The sequence below is a fragment of the Cyanistes caeruleus genome, chromosome 32 (assembly GCF_971803275.1).
Source record: "Cyanistes caeruleus chromosome 32, bCyaCae1.hap1.1, whole genome shotgun sequence".
NCBI classification, from domain to species: Eukaryota; Metazoa; Chordata; class Aves; order Passeriformes; family Paridae; genus Cyanistes; species Cyanistes caeruleus.
In genome coordinates this window covers 2095919-2113067 of record NC_141733.1, presented here as the reverse complement: position 1 = coordinate 2113067, position 17149 = coordinate 2095919, and the positions used below count along the sequence as shown (strand labels likewise).

General features: G+C 68.2%; 4 protein-coding genes across 5 annotated transcripts; 2 read left to right on the top strand and 2 right to left on the bottom strand.

Annotated features, from left to right (window-relative positions):
- Positions 1–52: 52 nt before the first annotated feature.
- Positions 53–3510, top strand: DRC2 (dynein regulatory complex subunit 2). Its single transcript, XM_086870320.1, has 9 exons — positions 53–175; positions 933–1060; positions 1245–1412; positions 1480–1649; positions 1802–1940; positions 2018–2215; positions 2512–2730; positions 2817–2969; positions 3076–3510. Exons 2-9 carry the CDS (start codon positions 935–937, stop codon positions 3298–3300), a joined length of 1398 nt encoding a protein of 465 aa, XP_086726446.1. The 5' UTR covers positions 53–175; positions 933–934; the 3' UTR covers positions 3301–3510.
- Positions 3511–3678: 168 nt separating this feature from the next.
- FKBP11 (FKBP prolyl isomerase 11) lies at positions 3679–5571 on the bottom strand. Its single transcript, XM_086870375.1, has 6 exons — positions 5400–5571; positions 4912–4977; positions 4262–4349; positions 4147–4180; positions 3987–4057; positions 3679–3916 (listed from the first exon to the last, which is right to left on the bottom strand). The coding sequence occupies exons 1-6, from the start codon at positions 5514–5516 to the stop codon at positions 3699–3701; spliced, it is 594 nt and encodes a 197-aa protein (XP_086726501.1). The 5' UTR covers positions 5517–5571; the 3' UTR covers positions 3679–3698.
- Positions 5572–7095: 1524 nt separating this feature from the next.
- Positions 7096–9963, bottom strand: ARF3 (ARF GTPase 3). 2 transcript variants are annotated; one of them, XM_086870370.1, is made up of 5 exons: positions 9862–9963; positions 8929–9108; positions 8708–8818; positions 8499–8623; positions 7096–8084 (listed from the first exon to the last, which is right to left on the bottom strand). In XM_086870370.1, the coding sequence occupies exons 2-5, from the start codon at positions 9074–9076 to the stop codon at positions 7923–7925; spliced, it is 546 nt and encodes a 181-aa protein (XP_086726496.1). In that variant the 5' UTR covers positions 9077–9108; positions 9862–9963; the 3' UTR covers positions 7096–7922. The 2 variants fall into 2 exon arrangements, with proteins under 2 accessions (XP_086726496.1, XP_086726495.1); XM_086870369.1 differs by having other exon boundaries at positions 8499–8818.
- Positions 9964–12683: 2720 nt separating this feature from the next.
- Positions 12684–16276, top strand: WNT1 (Wnt family member 1). The gene is made up of 4 exons (XM_086870371.1): positions 12684–12883; positions 13151–13404; positions 13590–13855; positions 15444–16276. Exons 1-4 carry the CDS (start codon positions 12783–12785, stop codon positions 15930–15932), a joined length of 1110 nt encoding a protein of 369 aa, XP_086726497.1. The 5' UTR covers positions 12684–12782; the 3' UTR covers positions 15933–16276.
- The last annotated feature ends 873 nt before the right edge of the window (positions 16277–17149 follow it).

Here is a 17149-nt window from a genome sequence, read left to right as displayed (position 1 = left end):
GCGCCGGCCAATAGCGGAGAGGCGGAACCGGCGGGACCCGCCCCGTGGGGGTGCGAGCGCGCTCTTGCCCGCCAGGGGGCGCCCGTGCGGGTCAGGGCGGAAGTGCCGCCGAGGCCCCGCCCCCGGCCAGAAGCGGCCGTTGCCGGGAGACCGGAGGGACGCGGGAGCGGGACCGGTACCGGGACAGGGACCCCAAAGGGGGGTGGGACACCCCAAAGGAGAAGATGGGGGTGGGAAGGGGGTGGTGGGCGCTGGGGGAGCTTGGGAGGTGGGGGGGTGAGCCTGGGAGGGCCCTGGAGATGGGGATGGGCAGCGGGAAATGGTCCTTGGGGGAGGCCTGGGGAGGGAGATGGGAAACGGGGCTGGGGGGGATCACTGGAGGGAGAGATGGGGATGAGCAGGGGTTGGTGGGGTCTGGGGGTACTCCCGAGTGGAGGGGGGGTCACTGGAGGGGGAGATGGGGATGAGCAGGGGTTGGTGGGGTCTGGGGGTACTCCCGAGTGGAGGGGGGGTCACTGGAGGGGGAGATGGGGATGAGCAGGGGTTGGTGGGGTCTGGGGGTACTCCGAGGTGGAGGGAGGGTCACTGGAGGGGGAGATGGGGATGAGCAGGGGTTGGTGGGGTCTGGGGGTACTCCCGAGTGGAGGGGGGGTCACTGGGAGATGGGGATGAGCAGGGGTTGGTGGGGTCTGGGGGTACTCCCGAGTGGAGGGGGAGTTAGGGGTGAGCAAGGAAACGGGCCTGGGGGAGCCTGAGGAGGGAGATGGGGGTGGGCAGAAGGTTATGGCGTGTGGGGGTACCCCATGGTGTGAGGGGGGCTGGAGCAGGAGGTGGAAATGGGCAGGAGGAACGGGCCTTGGGGGGGCTGTGGAGGGGCTGCCACACAGACCCCGGGCATCACCCAACCCCTTCTGCCGTATCCCCTTGTCCAGCCATGGCGGGGCCCCGTTCCACTGCCCCCATGGCGGCCGAGGCCGAGCTGCTGCTGATGCAGAAACAAGCGCTGGCTGAGGAGGAGGCGGCCAAAACCAAGCGGGAGCTGCTCACTCGCTTCCTGCAGGTCTGGGACCCCACTGCAGCCTCCCCTGATCGCCTCCAAACTCCCCAAACCACCTTTCCCCAGCAAATGCCACCACCATCCCCACCAGGGCTGGTGCTGCCCCTGTTCTGCTGCACCCCCTGGCACCAGTGGCAGCCCCAGCTCCACTCCTGCCCCTTTCCCACCTCCCGCGGCCCCTCCACAGGAGAAGTTGTCCCGTGAGGAGCAGAGCAGCATGTGGGGTCTCCACAAGGTCCGCACGCTCTGGCGCTTGGCCCAGCGCAAGACCAAGGACCAAGAGCTGCGCCAGGACATCGAGATCCTCAGTCAGACCTTCACACGGGTCATGGACTGCAAGGATGGCGTCATTGAGGTGGCTGCAGGGCTGGCAGGGTGGGAGGGTGCCAGGGAACACCCATGACCCCCCAAAACCTCCCCAGACGCTGGTCAGGGACCTGGAGGAGGCAGAGGAGCAGCAGAACCGAGCGCTGAGCAGCCACCTGCACCTCATGGACCAACTGCTGCACCTCCAGCGCTGCCGCCTGGGCTACCTGGAAGAAGGGTTTAATGCCCAGGTGGGCGCCCTGGAGGCCGAGTTTGAGGCTGAGAGGTGTGGAATTTCAGGGGGAGAAGGGCAATGGGGCAGCAGTGGCACCCATGGGCTCTCCTGGGATGGGTTTGAGCCTCCCCTGGCCCCACAGGGATCCCTGCAGCCTCTCTGACAGGGAGGAAAGCCCTTTGCCCTGCCATGTGTCCCCGCAGAAGGGCCATTCTGAAGCAACAAGAGTGGGAAAGCTGCTGCCTGCAGGACATGGCGCTGGCCACGGAGCAGGATCACGCCAGGAATGACCACGAGGCCCTGCTGAACTTCCAGAGCGCCCGGGACGACATCAAAAACAAGGCAGGGGGCACAAGGGAGCATCGAGGGGCTTTTAGGGCTGGCAAGGGAGGTTTGGGGTGTAACCCGTGTGTCCCCAGTGCTGGCAGGACCAGCAGTACAGCCGGCTGCAGCTCGTGGCCAGGCTGGAGGGGCTGTGGGACCAGATCCAGAGCGCCCGGCGGAGCTACGCCCAGAGCACGGAGAGGAAGAAGGTGGAGTTCGATGAGCTGAAAAGGAAATGTGAGAAGAGTTCCCGGGAGATTGATGTACAGGCCGAGAAGCTGCAGAAGCTCCAGGTTTCAGCAGGGTGCTGGGTGGTTGTGGGAGTGGGGTCACCCGCATCCCCCACTGTTTTTCCATATAATCATGGAATTATTGAGGTTGGAAAAGTCTTTAACACCATCAAGTCCAACCGTTCTCTCAGCACTGCCAAGGCCACCACTAAACCACGTCCCCAGGAGCTCCATCCATGTGGTTTTTGAGCACTTCCAGGGATGGTGCCTCCACCACTGCCCCGAGCAGCCCATTTCAATGCTGGGCCACCCTTTCCAAGAAGGAATTTTCTCCAATACCCAACCTGCTGTTTCACCAGGACTTGGTTACAGCCACGAAGGAGCAGATGGCGGCTCACCTGCAGGAGAGCGAGAAGCAGTGCCAGCACATCCAGGAGGATAAGGATCACGCCCTCCAGAAGCTCCAGAAGCTCCGGGCTCAGATCAGCCAGGCCGGGGCCACAGCTCACACCCACCTGGTGACGCTCACCTGCCAGTGCAGTGCCACCCTCAAGGTGCTGCAGCAGGTGGTGGAGAAGGTGAGTTGGGCAGTGCTGAGTGGGGATGTGGGGGCCCAGTGTCCTGCTGTCCCTTCCCACCTGCCCTTCCTGGCGTGTCCCCCCAGGCCCAACGCATCCTGCGCCTGGCTGAGATGTGCCGCAGGCTGGAGACAGAGGAGGAGAAGGTGCTGCCCTTCTACCCCTCCTCACTGTCTGAGTCAGAGCAGCAAAAGGCCCTCAGGGTCCTGGAGGAGACCCCCACTGAGCCTCTGGCACGGGTGAGGAGGCACCACCGCAGTCCACAGGGAACGAGGGCTGTGATTCGGCCCTGGGGATCACCCAGCTGGTGCTGGGCAGGCTGGAGACCCCAAACTCTCGCCCCAGGCCATGAAGGACTACATGGGGCTGGAGCGGTTCTGGCAGAGGTTCAACAAGGCGAAGCTGGAGGAGAAGGCGCTGGAGCAGGCGCGGGCAGCCCTGGCAAACAGGAACCAGCACCTGCGTAAGCTGCTGCAGCAGTACCTGTCAGGGGCTGCAGTCAGCCAGAAGGTGCCCAGAAACCCCCACCCCATCCTCACCATCAAGCAAAAGCCACATCCCAAGAAATGAGCCCCACATGGTGGGGAAGCCACACTCAGGGACACCGGGCACGGAGCACCCCAAGAGCCTCTGGGGAGGGGTCAACCACCGGGACCCCATTCCTGGCTCCACCAGCTCCAGCTGAAACTCCCTGGCAGACCAGGGACCTGCCTGGTGTTCGGGGACTCCAGGGACTGTCACTGCCTGGATAAGCCTTAATAAAGCAAAACTGCCTGAAAATGTGCTCCAGGATCTTATTTCTGGGATTCATTGAGTCTGTCACCTCCCGCTCAGGTCTGACACGACCCATCGAGGCCCTGGAGCAGGCAGGGACCTGATGGGTGCACAGCCCCTTCCCACTGCTCTGTGCCCATCTCTGTCTCAGGAAGAGCAGCCACGGAGCAGCCACAGATGCCAAGAGGAAGGTTTTATTTCTTTTTGGCTTTGTTTCTCTTCTCCTCCTTCTGCTTTTTCTTGGAGAGCTTGGGGCTGCTGGCCTTGCGGTACAGGTGGAAGCCAATGAGCCCCAGCAGTGCCGGCACCAGCCCCAGGCACAGCAGTGGCACCACCTCGTTCACCATCTTCTGCCAGTAACTGGCCCGGGACAGCCCCACCAGCTCCACCTCGAACCGCAGCACAGCGTCACCTGCGAGGGGGGCACAGCCTGAGCGGGGACCCCTCAGAGACCCCACGGGCACCCTGGGGGCTGCGCTCACCTGGGATGGTGGGCGGGGAGCCCCGCTTGCCGTAGGCTAAGTGAGGGGGGATGATGGCTCTGCGCTTCTCCCTGCCACAGTGAGAGCATTGGTGCCACAAATCGTGGTGGGGACACTGCGGGGGGACACTGCCCACCCCCGTGTCCCCCTCCGCACTTACCCCACACACATGTCCAGCAGACTCTGCTCCAAACCTGTAACAGAGTGGGGCAAGGGTGAATGGGGCTGGTCGGGATTACCCTGGTTACCCCCAGACCCCCGAGCCCCTCACTCACCGGGAATGACTTGGTGCTTGCCCAGCTCCACCTGGAGGGGATCCCGGCTCAGTGAGGAGTCGATGATCCGGCCATCCTCCAGGCTGCCCTGTGGGGGCATGGCCAGGTCACGCCTGGGGACACAGCCCTGGCACTTTGTGTGGCTGCCAGCGTGCTCCCAGTGCTGCTCTGGAGCTGATCCCAGTCCCTGTGGCCCCTCTGTGCCATCCCTGGGCTGATCCCAGTCCCGCTACACTCCGTGTCACTCTGGGACACCCTCACCGCTCCCAGCGCCCTCCCAAGGTAATCCTCGGGCTGATCCCCGTGCCAGCCATGCCATGGCTGTCCCACGGCAGCCCCAGTGTCACCCCTGTGCCACCCAGAGCCCACCCTGGGGCTGCCCCTGTGCCGGTCTCGGTGGCGCTACGGCACCACCCCCTCGTCCAGCCCAGGGCCGTCCTCATGCCCAGCCCGGTACCACCCCTGCGCTCCCTCCGGTTCCACCGCGGCACCATCCCGGTACTTCCCACCCCGATACCGCCCCACTGCCCACCCTGGTACCACCCCCGGTACCGCCCCGGTGCCGGCTGAGGGCCCCCGCCGGTGCCGGTGCCGGTGCCCCCCGCCCCGCCCGCCGGAGCGCAGTGCTGACGTGTTCCTCCCGCCCGCACCGTGTAGTGGATGTGCACCGTGTCCCCCGGCGCCGACAGCTCCGTGCAGCCCTCGGGAGGGGGCACCTGCAACGGGGAGGTCACGGGGAGCCGGGACGGGGCCCCCTCGCCTCGGGGTCCACGCAGCCCCCGTGCCCACGGGTCCCCCGAGCGCTCCGAGAGCCGGTCCCCCACCCGAGCCCCCTGTCCTCGGTGCGCCGCGTTCCTCCGCCACAGCCCGGTCCTCCCGGTGCCCTCCCATCGCAGCCTGCTCCTCCCGGTGCCCCGTGGCTCGCCCCCACTGCAGCCCGGGCCTCCCGGTGCCTCCCCCCCCGCCCCGTGCCCAGGCCGGACTCCCCGGTGCCCCCCGAGCAGCACCGTCCCGCCGGTGCCGCCGTTCCCTGGCGGTCCCGCCCCGGTCTCAGCTCCCTGCCCAAGGGGGCCGCGTGGCTCCCCGGTTCCCGGTGCCTTCCGCGCAGTCCCGGTTCCCCCGTCCCCCCCGGGCTCACGATCGTTTCCAGCCGTAGCTCTCGGGCGCCGGTTTCGGTTTCGCTCTCGGCGGCGCGGGAGAGCGGCGGCGGCGGCAGCAGCAGTGCCAGGAACAGCAGCGCGGCGGGGAACGGCATGGCCGGGCTGGCGGCGGAGGAACGGACACCGGGACCGGGACCGCCCCCCACCTCGGGCCCCGCCCCGGGCCCGCCCCCACACCGAGACCGGCCCCGGGACGGGCACCCGCAGCTACTCCGGGCCGCCGCGGAGTTGGGGACAGGAGGATGCTCAGGACCGGCCTCGGTGCCCGGTGCCACGCGGGCCCCTGCGCTCCGTGCGGACCCCGGCCCGCAGCTGCGTCCGCCCCTGCCCGGGGACCGGCCCGGCGGCTTCGGCCCACACCGAGCGGGGGTCCGGGTGAGGGTCAGAGTGGGGGTCAAGGCGGAGGGTCTGGGCGGGGGAACGGGCCGGGGGTCGCGTCCCAGGCACCCGTTGGGTGCAGCCCCCGGTGTCCTGGCGCCGCCGGTGCCAGCAGGCGGCAGCACAGCCCGGGGAAACCGGCACCGACCGGGGGCCAGGACCCCTCCCCGAGTCCAGAACCCTTCTCCAGCACCCCACGGGTGCAGGTCACTCCCTCTCCCCGCACTTCTGCAGCTCTTCCAGCGCCGGCTGTGCAAGACAAGGGAAGCCGAGCCCCGAGCCCGGGCTGCGGGCCTCGCCGGCCGGCTGGAACCCGGTGGGACGGAACCTGCCCCAGATCCCCCGTCCTGGGGATACCCAGCCCTTAGGGCAGAGCTGGGAACACAGGGAATCCCCCCCGGTCTGGCGGGGTCACACCGGCACACGGCGGGATCTCCCGGGGGATGGCCTCATTGCCGGCACTGGTGTCACCGGCCCCGGTGCAGCCCCACGACGGTGACCACGGTGCAGCTCCCGGACGACGGCATCGGCACGCTGGCCCCACCGGCGCACCCACATACCAGCCTCGGTTGCCGAGAGGTGGGGAAGCCGGGCTGGCGGCTGGGCCCGGGGCGCTAATGGGATTAGGGGCGCCGGGTCAGCCCTCGCCACACAAAGCCGCCGGTCCAGCCGGTGGGAACGCGTCGGTGCCGGCTCCGCTGCTCCCACCCACCCACCGGGGGAGTCCCGGTCATGCACACTGCAGCCCCCCAGTGCGGCTCCCAGAGCCCCGCTCATCCCCCCAGTATCATTTCCAGGGGTCCCAGCCCACTCGGGAGCGCCGGTCACCCCCACCCCAGGCCCTGGCGCTGGCTCTGCAGCTCCTGGCACATCACCCTGGTGGCACTGACACGGCCAACAGCCCCCAGCCACCAATCCAGAGGGGACACGGCCATGGGATGGCAGCGCTGGCCCCAAATGCGACTCATCCCCGTTAACCCGTGCGGGGGGGGGGTGACATGGGGTAGGGGTGGTGGGCGGGGGGGCCAAGTCCCACTCGCGCCCATCCCAGCGCTGACACTGTCCCCACGCCCCAGCTGGGATTAGCGCTAATGGGATTTACCATTTCATCCAATATTCCCCTAAAGATGAGCCTGGGAAGGGGGGAGCCCCCCTTGCCCCCTGCCAGCCCCACCTCACCCCCCCCACTCCGTTAAGCTCTTTCTAATTAAAGCCAGCCCGGAGCTGTCCATCACCGTCCCCTCCGCGGGACCCCCACGCTGGGGGGGCTGCGGAAGAAGAGACGAGGGGCAGCGCTACATAAAACATGTTTAATATCCAAGGGGGGGTCAGGGGAGGTCACCCACCGTCTCAGGCGCAGGGGGCTGGGAGGGGGGGCTGAGAACACACGTCCCTGGACAGGGCAGAGCCGCAGCGACACGTCACACCAAGCACAGACCAGGGGTATAAATACGGTGCTGGGGAGGGGGGCACAGTACGGGCTGGGCTGGGGGGACACCATCTGTCCGTGAGGGGCAGGGACATACAATCACTATGCTGGCATGGGGTGGGGGGCAGGCGGCCAGGATGGGGTGGGGGGCATGGCCAGGGGGACCACAGGGGTCCTGGCAGCCCCACGCCCCCCCCTCTGCGGGGGTCACGCTGCGGGGAGGAGACCTGCCTCGAAGTGACATGGGGGGGCCGGGGACGTGTGGGACGCCCAGGGGGGGCACACGGGGCCGGGAGGGGGTGCTGGGAGGGAGGGGGAGGTGTGTAGTCCCAAATCCCCCCCATGGCCCTGCTGTCCCCACATTTGGTCCAGAGGAAGGCGAGGGGTACAGGGACATGCATGGGGACAGGGTGTCCCCGGCCCCCCTGGGCAGGGCAGTGCCGAGGCGGCCCCCCAGCCCCCATCCCACCCTCCCGGGGCTCTGCCCCTGCCCCCCCGGGCGTTATATAGAGCTCTAATTCCACGCACGCACACACGAGATCCGAGGGGAACCAGGGGGACCCCAAAAAAGGCGAAAAACCCCACAGCAACCGGTGCCAGAAGAAAGCAAAACCCAACCGGGGCGGGGAGGGGGCGGCCGGGGGGGGCCCTGGCGTGGCCCAGGGGGGCCGGGGGGGCACAGGGGGACCCCCCCTCACTTCTTGTTCTTGAGCTGATTGGCGAGCCAGTCGAGGCCCTCGTAGAGCCCATCCCCGCTGGTGGCACAGGTGGCCTGGATGTACCAGTTACGGTGGCGCAGGGAGTGCAGCCCCAGCTTGTCCGTGATCTCCGCTGCGTTCATGGCATTGGGCAGGTCCTGGAGCAGACAAGGGAGGTCACACAGGGGCCTGACGCTGCAGGAATGGATCTGACCCCTCCACGGGGGCTGGCGCCAGCCCTGATGCCATGGGGGTGGGCACAACTCTGCCACAGGGGACCATCATGAGCCCTGATGCTACAGGATGGAGCAGGAATCTGCCATGGGGATGTGAGGCACCAGCCCTGACACCACAGGGATGCCCAGAGGGCGAGTTAAAGACCAGCCCTGGTGTCATGGGGATGGTCCTGGGGGCTTCCACCACCCCTCATGCCACAGGGAAGGGGCTGGTTCTGTCACACAGCCTCTTTGACACCAGCCTTGATGCCAGAGGAAGTCCTACAGCAACAGCTGCCCTGCCACCCTGGGGATGTCTCAGTCCCACCACGGGGCCCTCCCCGCCCCCAGACCCACCTGCTTGTTGGCGAAGACGAGGAGGACGGCGTCCCGCAGCTCATCCTCCGCCAGCATCCGCATCAGCTCCTCCCGCGCCTCGTTCACCCGCTCCCGGTCATTGCTGTCCACCACGAAGATCAGCCCTGGGGAGAGGAGCGGACACTGAAGGGCTCTCTGTGGCCACCCTGCTCCCCAGGTCCCCCCACGGTGCCCCCTGAGACACCTACCCTGGGTGTTTTGGAAGTAATGCCTCCAGAGGGGCCGGATCTTGTCCTGCCCACCCACATCCCACACAGTGAAGCTGATGTTCTTGTACTCCACTGTCTCAACGTTGAAGCCTGCGGGGAGCGACAGCGGAGGGAAACTGAGGCACGGGGAGCCACCAGCCCCTTCAAAGGAGCCCTGATGGGGAGCGGTCTCTGCTCAGTGCCCCCCCAACCCCACCCACCGATGGTGGGGATGGTGGTGACGATCTCCCCCAGTTTGAGCTTGTAGAGGATGGTGGTCTTCCCAGCAGCGTCCAGCCCCACCATCAGGATCCGCATCTCCTTCTTCCCAATCAGGCTCTTCAGCAGGTTCCCGAAGATGTTGCCCATGGTGACGGCGGCGCTGGCTCCGAGGCCGGATCCTGCGGGGGCATGGGGCAGGCTGGGGGAGGCCCTGAAATCTGCAGGGGTGGGGCTGAGGGGTCCCCCGTGCTTGGGGGGGGCTTCAGGGATCAGGGATCCTCATGTCCCAGGGGGAATGCAGGGCTTGGGGGAGCCCAGGCAAGGGGCTGGGGAGGGGGCCGCGCACCGCATGGGGGTGTCTCTGTGTGCAGCTCGATATTGGGGGCTGCAAAGATGGGGATCCTGCAAAAGGACAGCCCAGGATGCTGCGCCGGGGGAAACTGAGGCAGGGCTGTCTCCCTCCTGGAGGGGAGCAGAGCTCTCCCGGCCCCGACCCCTCCTCTGCACCCCCAGCCTCCACACGATGCCCCGATCACCGCCGGAGGGGGAGGCCCCCATCGCCTCCCCCGCACCACAGCGCGCCCCTTTCCCCCCGAGCGTCTGCAGCCCCCGCGCCCCCCGAATTCGCCGTTTCCCCTCTTTACCACCCCTCCATCGCAGCGCGCCCCCAAACCACCGCCTCTCCACCCCGCACTGCGCCGCCCCCGCCTTGCGCATTGCCCCCCGCCCCCGCCGCACCGCACCGCATCTCCCCCCCCCCGCCCCCGGTACGACCCCCTACCCGCCGGGGCTCCGCGCCCCCGCCGCACCGGGCACCCCGGAACGCGCTGCAGCCCCCCCGCGCCGCTGCGGTGCCGACCCCCCCGCGTCGCCCCGCGCACCCCACGGCGATGCCCGCGCCCCGCATCCCCGAGCGGTGCGGCCCCCCGCACCTGGTGCCGGTGCCGGTTCCGCCCCCGCCGCCGCTGACTCTGCACCGCTCCCGCCGCCGGAAGCGGAGGCCCCGATCGCGCCGATCTCGCGAGAGCGCCCGGTGCCCCCCCCCCCCCGCCGCCCCGCACCGCTTCCCGCAACCCCCCCCGGGACCGGGGGCGCGCGCGGGGAGCGGCGGGGGGGGGGAGGGGGGGGGGGCAATCGCGAGAGCCACGAGGCGTTACCATGGCAACGGCTGCAGCAGTGCGGGGGGGGCGCTGTGAGGGGGAGTCCCCGTGTGTCCCCCCCCCCCGCCATGAGCCCGTTCCTGGGGGCACCGGGACCCGCACCGGGGGGACAGAGCCTCGTCCGAAGGGGAGCTGCACCGGCGGGGCGGGATGGGGATACGGGGAGAGCGGGGTCCCGCTTCTTCCCCCCCGCGCCGTGAGCCCCGGGGAGGCAGAGTCCCGGCCGGGGGGGGGTCCCTGTGATTCACGGGGGACGGGGACCCCAACACCGTCACGGGCGGAGCGCTCCGCACCGTGCCGATACCGCCGGTACGGAGGCCGCCCCGGTGCTCGCAGGCAGGGCAGGGGCCGGGACGGGGCGCGGGGGATCCGCGGGTGTTTCCACGTCTGTCTGTCCCCGTTGTCAGTCTGTCTGTCCCTGCTCCGTGCCGCGGGACGGGATGGATGCCCCCCGCTCCCAGGCAGGTACCGGCGGCCACCCTGGGGGCGCCGGGCAGCACCGACAGCCCCGACGGCTGCGGGAGCTATTCCAGCGGCACCCCAGGACTGGGGGGGATCCCGAGCACCGGGCCGCCGTGGGCTGCAGCAGAGGGGATGGGGGGAACGGGGGCTCGGGGCAGCGGGCAGGGAGTGCGAGGGCCGGAGGGTCCCGGGATGGAGCGGGGGAGGCGAGGGCCGTGGTTGCGCCCCGCCGCTGGTGGCACAGCCCCGGGCAGGGCCCTCCCAGCCGCGCCCCGGGGCCTCCCCGCGGCCGCTGACCTCAGCCCCGGGAGCCCCGACGGGGCGGAGGCCCGAGGGCGTGGACACGGCCCGGCCCGGCCGGGAACCGGGGCGGGGGGGCGGGAGCGCCGTGCTGGAGCAGACCCCGGCTCGGCCCTGGGCTCCTCCCGGGCCGGGGGAAGGGGTGCGGGTGGGTGCCGGTGCGAGCCCCCCACCCCTGCCGCCGTCCCGGGCTTTGTCCATCCTTGAATTAAACTGGTGAGCGGCGGCCCCGGGCCGTGACGGGCGAGCGGGGCTAATCCGGCCCCGCATGACTGGTCCGGGGAAACCGCGGCGGGGGGATTACCCCCCCCGGTTCCCGCCCCAACGGGGGACTCAGCTCAGGCCCCCCCGGCCCGTCGGGCCCCGCACTGGGGGTTTCACACCCACCAACAACCGGCTCGGGCGGGGGATGACGGGGAGAGTCGTACCCAAACCGAGACCGGGCCAGCAGCAGCCCTGCGTGCCCGTGTTCTGGCCGTGGGCACGGCAGTTCTCCCCCCGCCAGCATCCGAGCACCCCCTGCTCTTCCTTCTATCCCACATCCCTCGATCCCTCCACCCCCCGGTCCATCCCTACCTCCGACACCTGGTACCGGCCCAGACTGGGCGCTCCGGGGCAGCGGGAGCCGTGCGGGGCCGTGCCGCGCCCACGCGGGTTGTAGACACCGTGGGTGTCCACGGGCACGGGGGTCCGGGGTGCCGCCGGGACAGCCCGGGACAGCCCGGGACAGCCCGGGCTCGAGCGGCTGGAAGAGGCTGTAGCCCCGTCCCGCTGAGCACGGACTAGAACGGGAGAAGGTTCCGTGGGCTCCGGAGGGGCGCCGACTCAGCCTCGACGGTCCAAGTCCCTGGGGACTGCACGTCGTGTCCCCCGGAAAGCCGGTGGTCCCAGGACGGTGTCCCCGGGCTTTCCCGGGACTGTGGTCTCCGTGCGCCCTGGGTTGTCACGGAACTCTGCCTCCCCCGTGCGCCCGGGACTGTCCCGGGAGATCCCGTCACTCCTGACCCTGTGCACCCCGGGCTGTCCCGGGACACCCCGGGCTATCCCCGTTCCCCGCTCGCTCCGTGCGCCCGGAGCCGTCCGGGGCCGTCCCAGGTTGTTCCGGGACCGGCTCCTCCTTGCGCCGGGAGCTGTCGCGGGCCGTGCCGGGCTCCCCCCGCCGGTGCCGGTGCCGGTGCCTGTAGAACGTGTGCGCGGGACGCGGGGAAGGCGGGGGGCGGCAGCCGGGAGCTCTGGGCACGGGGCCGGGGCGCAGCCACCCGCCGGGCTAATCCGGGCCGTGACGGACAGCCCCGGCGCCGCCGCTCCCGCCGCCCCGTAAGAGATGCCGCAGCTCCGCCGCTCCCCATTGTTAGGGCGAGGACGCGGGGAGGCCCCGCGCGGCGGGACCGGCCCACGGGGACCCTCCGCGCCGCCCCTATAAGAGGGAAGGGGCTGGAAGATGCTCCCGGGTGCTGAGCGCTGTGCACCCGCCGCACCGAGCCGAGTCCAGCCGTGCCGGCTCCCCGGAGAGCTGCCGGTACGGACCACCGGCACCGAGTACCGCGCACGGACCGCCGAGAACCAGCACCGGTACCGACACCGGGTACCGCGCACAGAGTGCCGAGCACCGGGCACAGAGCACCGGGTCCCCAGCACCGGCACCGCGAACGGAGCGCCCGACGCCGCGCTCCAGGGCCGGGTCAGTGTGCGCTGGGCACCGCACCCCCGACGCCGCGCCCCGGCCACCGGCTGCAGCCCGGTGGCGGTGCCGGCCCGCCCGCCCGCCCGGCGCTCCCCGCGTCCCCCCGCGGCCGTCCTCATCTCGGAGCCGCCCCGCGCGTCCGGAAACACGCGTGGATGTAGCGGCCGGGTCGGGGGCTCTGCGGCACCATAAATACCGGGACGGCCGCTCGCCCGCGCACTCTGCCGGGGCTCCCGGGGCCGGAGCCATGCGCGCCGCCGCGCTGGGGCTGGCGCTCCGGGCACTCTGGGCTCTGGCCCTCTCCTCCCTCTCCAACACGCTGGCAGTGAACAACAGCGGGCGGTGGTGGTGAGTCGGACAGCACCGGCACCGGTACCGGCACCGGGGTGGTGAGGCGGGAGGGCGGGGCTGGCACGGGCACAGCGGAGACTGCCCCGTACCCAGGGACGGGGCGTGGGGGGGACACAGGGCTGCGACCCCCGTTTGGGATCCCTACGGGGGTACCAGGGAGGAAGATGCTGCGGTCACATGGAGGAGCCTGCAGGGAGGTTGAGGTGAGGAGGGAGGCGCTGGGGACCCCCTGCTAGTGGTCACCATCCCCACCTGTGCCCACAGGGGCATCATCAACGTGGCCTCGTCCACCAACCTGCTGACAGACTCCAAGAACGTGCAGCTGGTGCTGGACCCCAGCCTGCAGCTGCTGAGCCGAAAGCAGCGCAAGCTGATCCGTCAGAACCCCGGCATCCTGCACAGCGTCAGCTCCGGCCTCCAGACAGCCATCAAGGAGTGCAAGTGGCAGTTCCGCAACCGCCGCTGGAACTGTCCCACCTCCCAGGGCCCCAACATCTTCGGCAAAATCGTCAACCGGGGTGAGGCTGGGGGTCAGCACAGGGGTCCCCAGAACTCCTCCACGCACCCCCGAGTTGGGATGCTCATCAAAGCGCCCCTGGTTTGTCATGGGGCATCACCAGCCCATCGTGATGGAGGGTTGGGGGTGCCGGTGGGTACCCCCTCCCCATCCCAGCAGCATCCTGAGGCCCCGCTCCCTCCACAGGCTGCCGGGAGACAGCATTCATCTTTGCCATCACCAGTGCAGGCGTGACACACTCAGTGGCCCGGTCGTGCTCGGAGGGGTCCATCGAGTCCTGCACCTGTGACTACCGGCGCCGTGGCCCTGGGGGGCCTGACTGGCACTGGGGGGGCTGCAGTGACAACATCGACTTCGGTCGCCTCTTCGGGAGGGAGTTTGTGGACTCCAGTGAGAAGGGCCGAGACCTGCGTTTCCTCATGAACCTGCACAACAACGAGGCCGGGCGCATGGTGAGGGCACTGGGGGCTTGGTGAGGGCACTGGGGGAATGGTGAGGGCACTGGGGAATGGTGAGGGCACTGGGGGAATGGTGAGGGCACTGGGGGAATGGTGAGGGCAATGAGGGAATGGTGAGGGCAATGAGGGAATGGTGAGGGCAATGAGGGAATGGTGAGGGCACTGGGGGCTTGGTGAGGGCACTGGGGAATGGTGAGGGCACTGGGGGAATGGTGAGGGCACTGGGGGCTTGGTGAGGGCACTGGGGGAATGGTGAGGGCAATGAGGGAATGGTGAGGGCAATGAGAGAATGGTGAGGGCACTGGGGGAATGGTGAGGGCACTGGGGGAATGGTGAGGGCACTGGGGGAATGGTGAGGGCAATGAGGGAATGGTGAGGGCACGGGGGAATGGTGAGGGCACTGGGGGCTTGGTGAGGGCACTGGGGGAATGGTGAGGGCACTGGGGGAATGGTGAGGGCACTGGGGAATGGTGAGGGCACTGGGGGAATGGTGAGGGCACTGGGGGAATGGTGAGGGCACTGGGGGAATGGTGAGGGCAATGAGGGAATGGTGAGGGCACGGGGGAATGGTGAGGGCACGGGGGAATGGTGAGGGCAATGGGGGAATGGTGAGGGCACTGGGGAATGGTGAGGGCACTGGGGGAATGGTGAGGGCAATGAGGGAATGGTGAGGGCAATGAGAGAATGGTGAGGGCAATGGGGGAATGGTGAGGGCAATGAGGGAATGGTGAGGGCACTGGGGGAATGGTGAGGGCACTGGGGAATGGTGAGGGCAATGAGAGAATGGTGAGGGCACTGGGGAATGGTGAGGGCAATGAGGGAATGGTGAGGGCACTGGGGGAATGGTGAGGGCAATGAGAGAATGGTGAGGGCACTGGGGGAATGGTGAGGGCAATGAGAGAATGGTGAGGGCATGGGGGAATGGTGAGGGCACTGAGGGAATGGTGAGGGCACTGGGGGAATGGTGAGGGCATGGGGGAATGGTGAGGGCACTGGGGGAATGGTGAGGGCACTGGGGGAATGGTGAGGGCAATGAGAGAATGGTGAGGGCACTGGGGAATGGTGAGGGCAAGGAGGGAATGGTGAGGGCACTGGGGGAATGGTGAGGGCACTGGGGAATGGTGAGGGCAATGAGAGAATGGTGAGGGCACTGGGGGAATGGTGAGGGCAATGAGAGAATGGTGAGGGCACTGGGTGAACAGTGAGGGCACTGGGGCTTGGTGAGGGCACTGGGGGAATGGTGAGGGCACTGGGGGAATGGTGAGGGCACGGGGGAATGGTGAGGGCAATGAGAGAATGGTGAGGGCAAGGAGGGAATGGTGAGGGCACTGGGGGCTTGGTGAGGGCACTGGGGGCTGTGGGCAGCACTGAGGTGGGCACAGAGATGAGCGTGGCCACTGAGATCTCCAGCCTGTTCCCGTGTGTGTGCTGGGAACAGCTGGAGATGGGTTTTGCACTTGTGTTTGGGACAAGCGATGTCCGAGCGTGATGCGACCCTGCAGTAACGAGGGGTGTAGGAGCACGGTGGTCCCCAGGGGCGTCCCAGGCTGCTCACAAGGCCCCAAATTCCCCCTTTTTCCAGACGGTCTTCTCAGAGATGCGCCAGGAGTGCAAGTGCCACGGCATGTCAGGCTCCTGCACCGTGCGCACCTGCTGGATGCGGCTGCCCACCTTCCGTGCCGTGGGCGACGTCCTGAAGGATCGCTTTGACGGCGCTTCCCGCGTCATCTACGGCAACAAGGGCAGCAACCGGGCATCGAGGGTGGAGCTGCATCACTTGGAGCCTGAGAACCCGGCCCACAAGCCTCCCTCGCCCCACGATCTCGTCTACTTCGAAAAATCCCCCAATTTCTGCACCTACAGCGGGAAGATGGGCACAGCAGGCACGGCCGGGAGGTTCTGCAACAGCTCCTCACCGGGGCTGGACGGGTGTGAGCTGCTGTGCTGCGGGCGTGGGTACCGCACGCGCACCCAGCGCGTCACCGAGCGCTGCAACTGCACCTTCCACTGGTGCTGCCATGTCAGCTGCCTCAACTGCACCAACACCCAGGTGCTGCACGAGTGCCTGTGACCCGCGCCGGGACCACCCTGCCCAGCCCCGGAGGGGGTCTGCGCCACCCACCCCCCATGACGGGTGCCCGGCTGGATTGAAGGCACCCATGGGTGGGGGTATGGATGTGTCCTAGGGACCCCCATCCTGCCACGGGTGGGCTCAGTGCCACGCACCTTCCCGGCCACCCCCCGGCTCCACGGGGTCCCTTCTTGCTGTAAATAAAATATTTATTGTGGACGGTTTGGTGCCGCCGCCCCCACCCTGCTTCGTTGGCCCCAGGCCCTGTTTTTATAATTAAAGATAATAATTAATAATAATTAATAATAATGATGCTTTGTTACAGGTGTCATTGATAGCCTTTAGAGAAGAATAAAAAATATATTTTTATCAGTCCTGCCCCGATTTGTGTCTGGGGGGGCTGGGGGAAAGGGGATGAGCTGTGGGGGGACACCAATCTATCCCAAACTTTGGGATGTGCTGCCCATGTCCATCTGTCCATCCGTCACTTCCCCATCCCCTCACCACCCCATTCCACGTCCATCAGCCCCTCCGGCTGCTGTCTGTCCATCTTTCTCCTCCTTCCTTCCACTCTCTGCCATCCCCTCCCCGCAGACCCCCTTCTTTCTCCCGCTGTGCCCGTCTCCATCCCAGCCATTGCTGCCGCCGCTCCCGGCCGGGATGTCCGTCCCCACGGCTGCGGCGCCCATCACCATGGCACCTTGACTGCAGCATCTCCGATGCTGGAATTTGCCGGGGCGGTGGGGCTGGTGCCGCCGAGGCCGGGCGTTGGGAGCGGCCCCGGGAGGTACAAGACGACAGACAGGGAATGAGCATCGTTCATCACCGCTCCCGGCCGGGGCTGACGGCTCCCCTTGGCTCCGGGGGAAAAGCAGGGCCGGGGAGGGCACCGGGGTTACCGGGGCAGGGGCCAGAGGGGACAGAGCCGGCCACTGGCCCCACAAACAGCCCCACATCCATGCGTGGGGTCTGACCACAACAAGAGAAAGGCTGTGGCAAAGGTGGGGTGCAGCTCCGTGCTTGGCAGGTGTTCTGCTGGCGGGGCTATCCTCCCGGGATGGGCATCTCTCCGGGACGGGCTTCCCTCCGGACTGGCATCCCTCTGGCAAGGGAATCCCATCAGAACGGGCATCCTCCTGGGACAGTCCTCCCACTGGAGCGGGCACCCCACCAGGATGGGAATGCAGCAGGCAGGACATGCCCTGAGATGGGTTTTG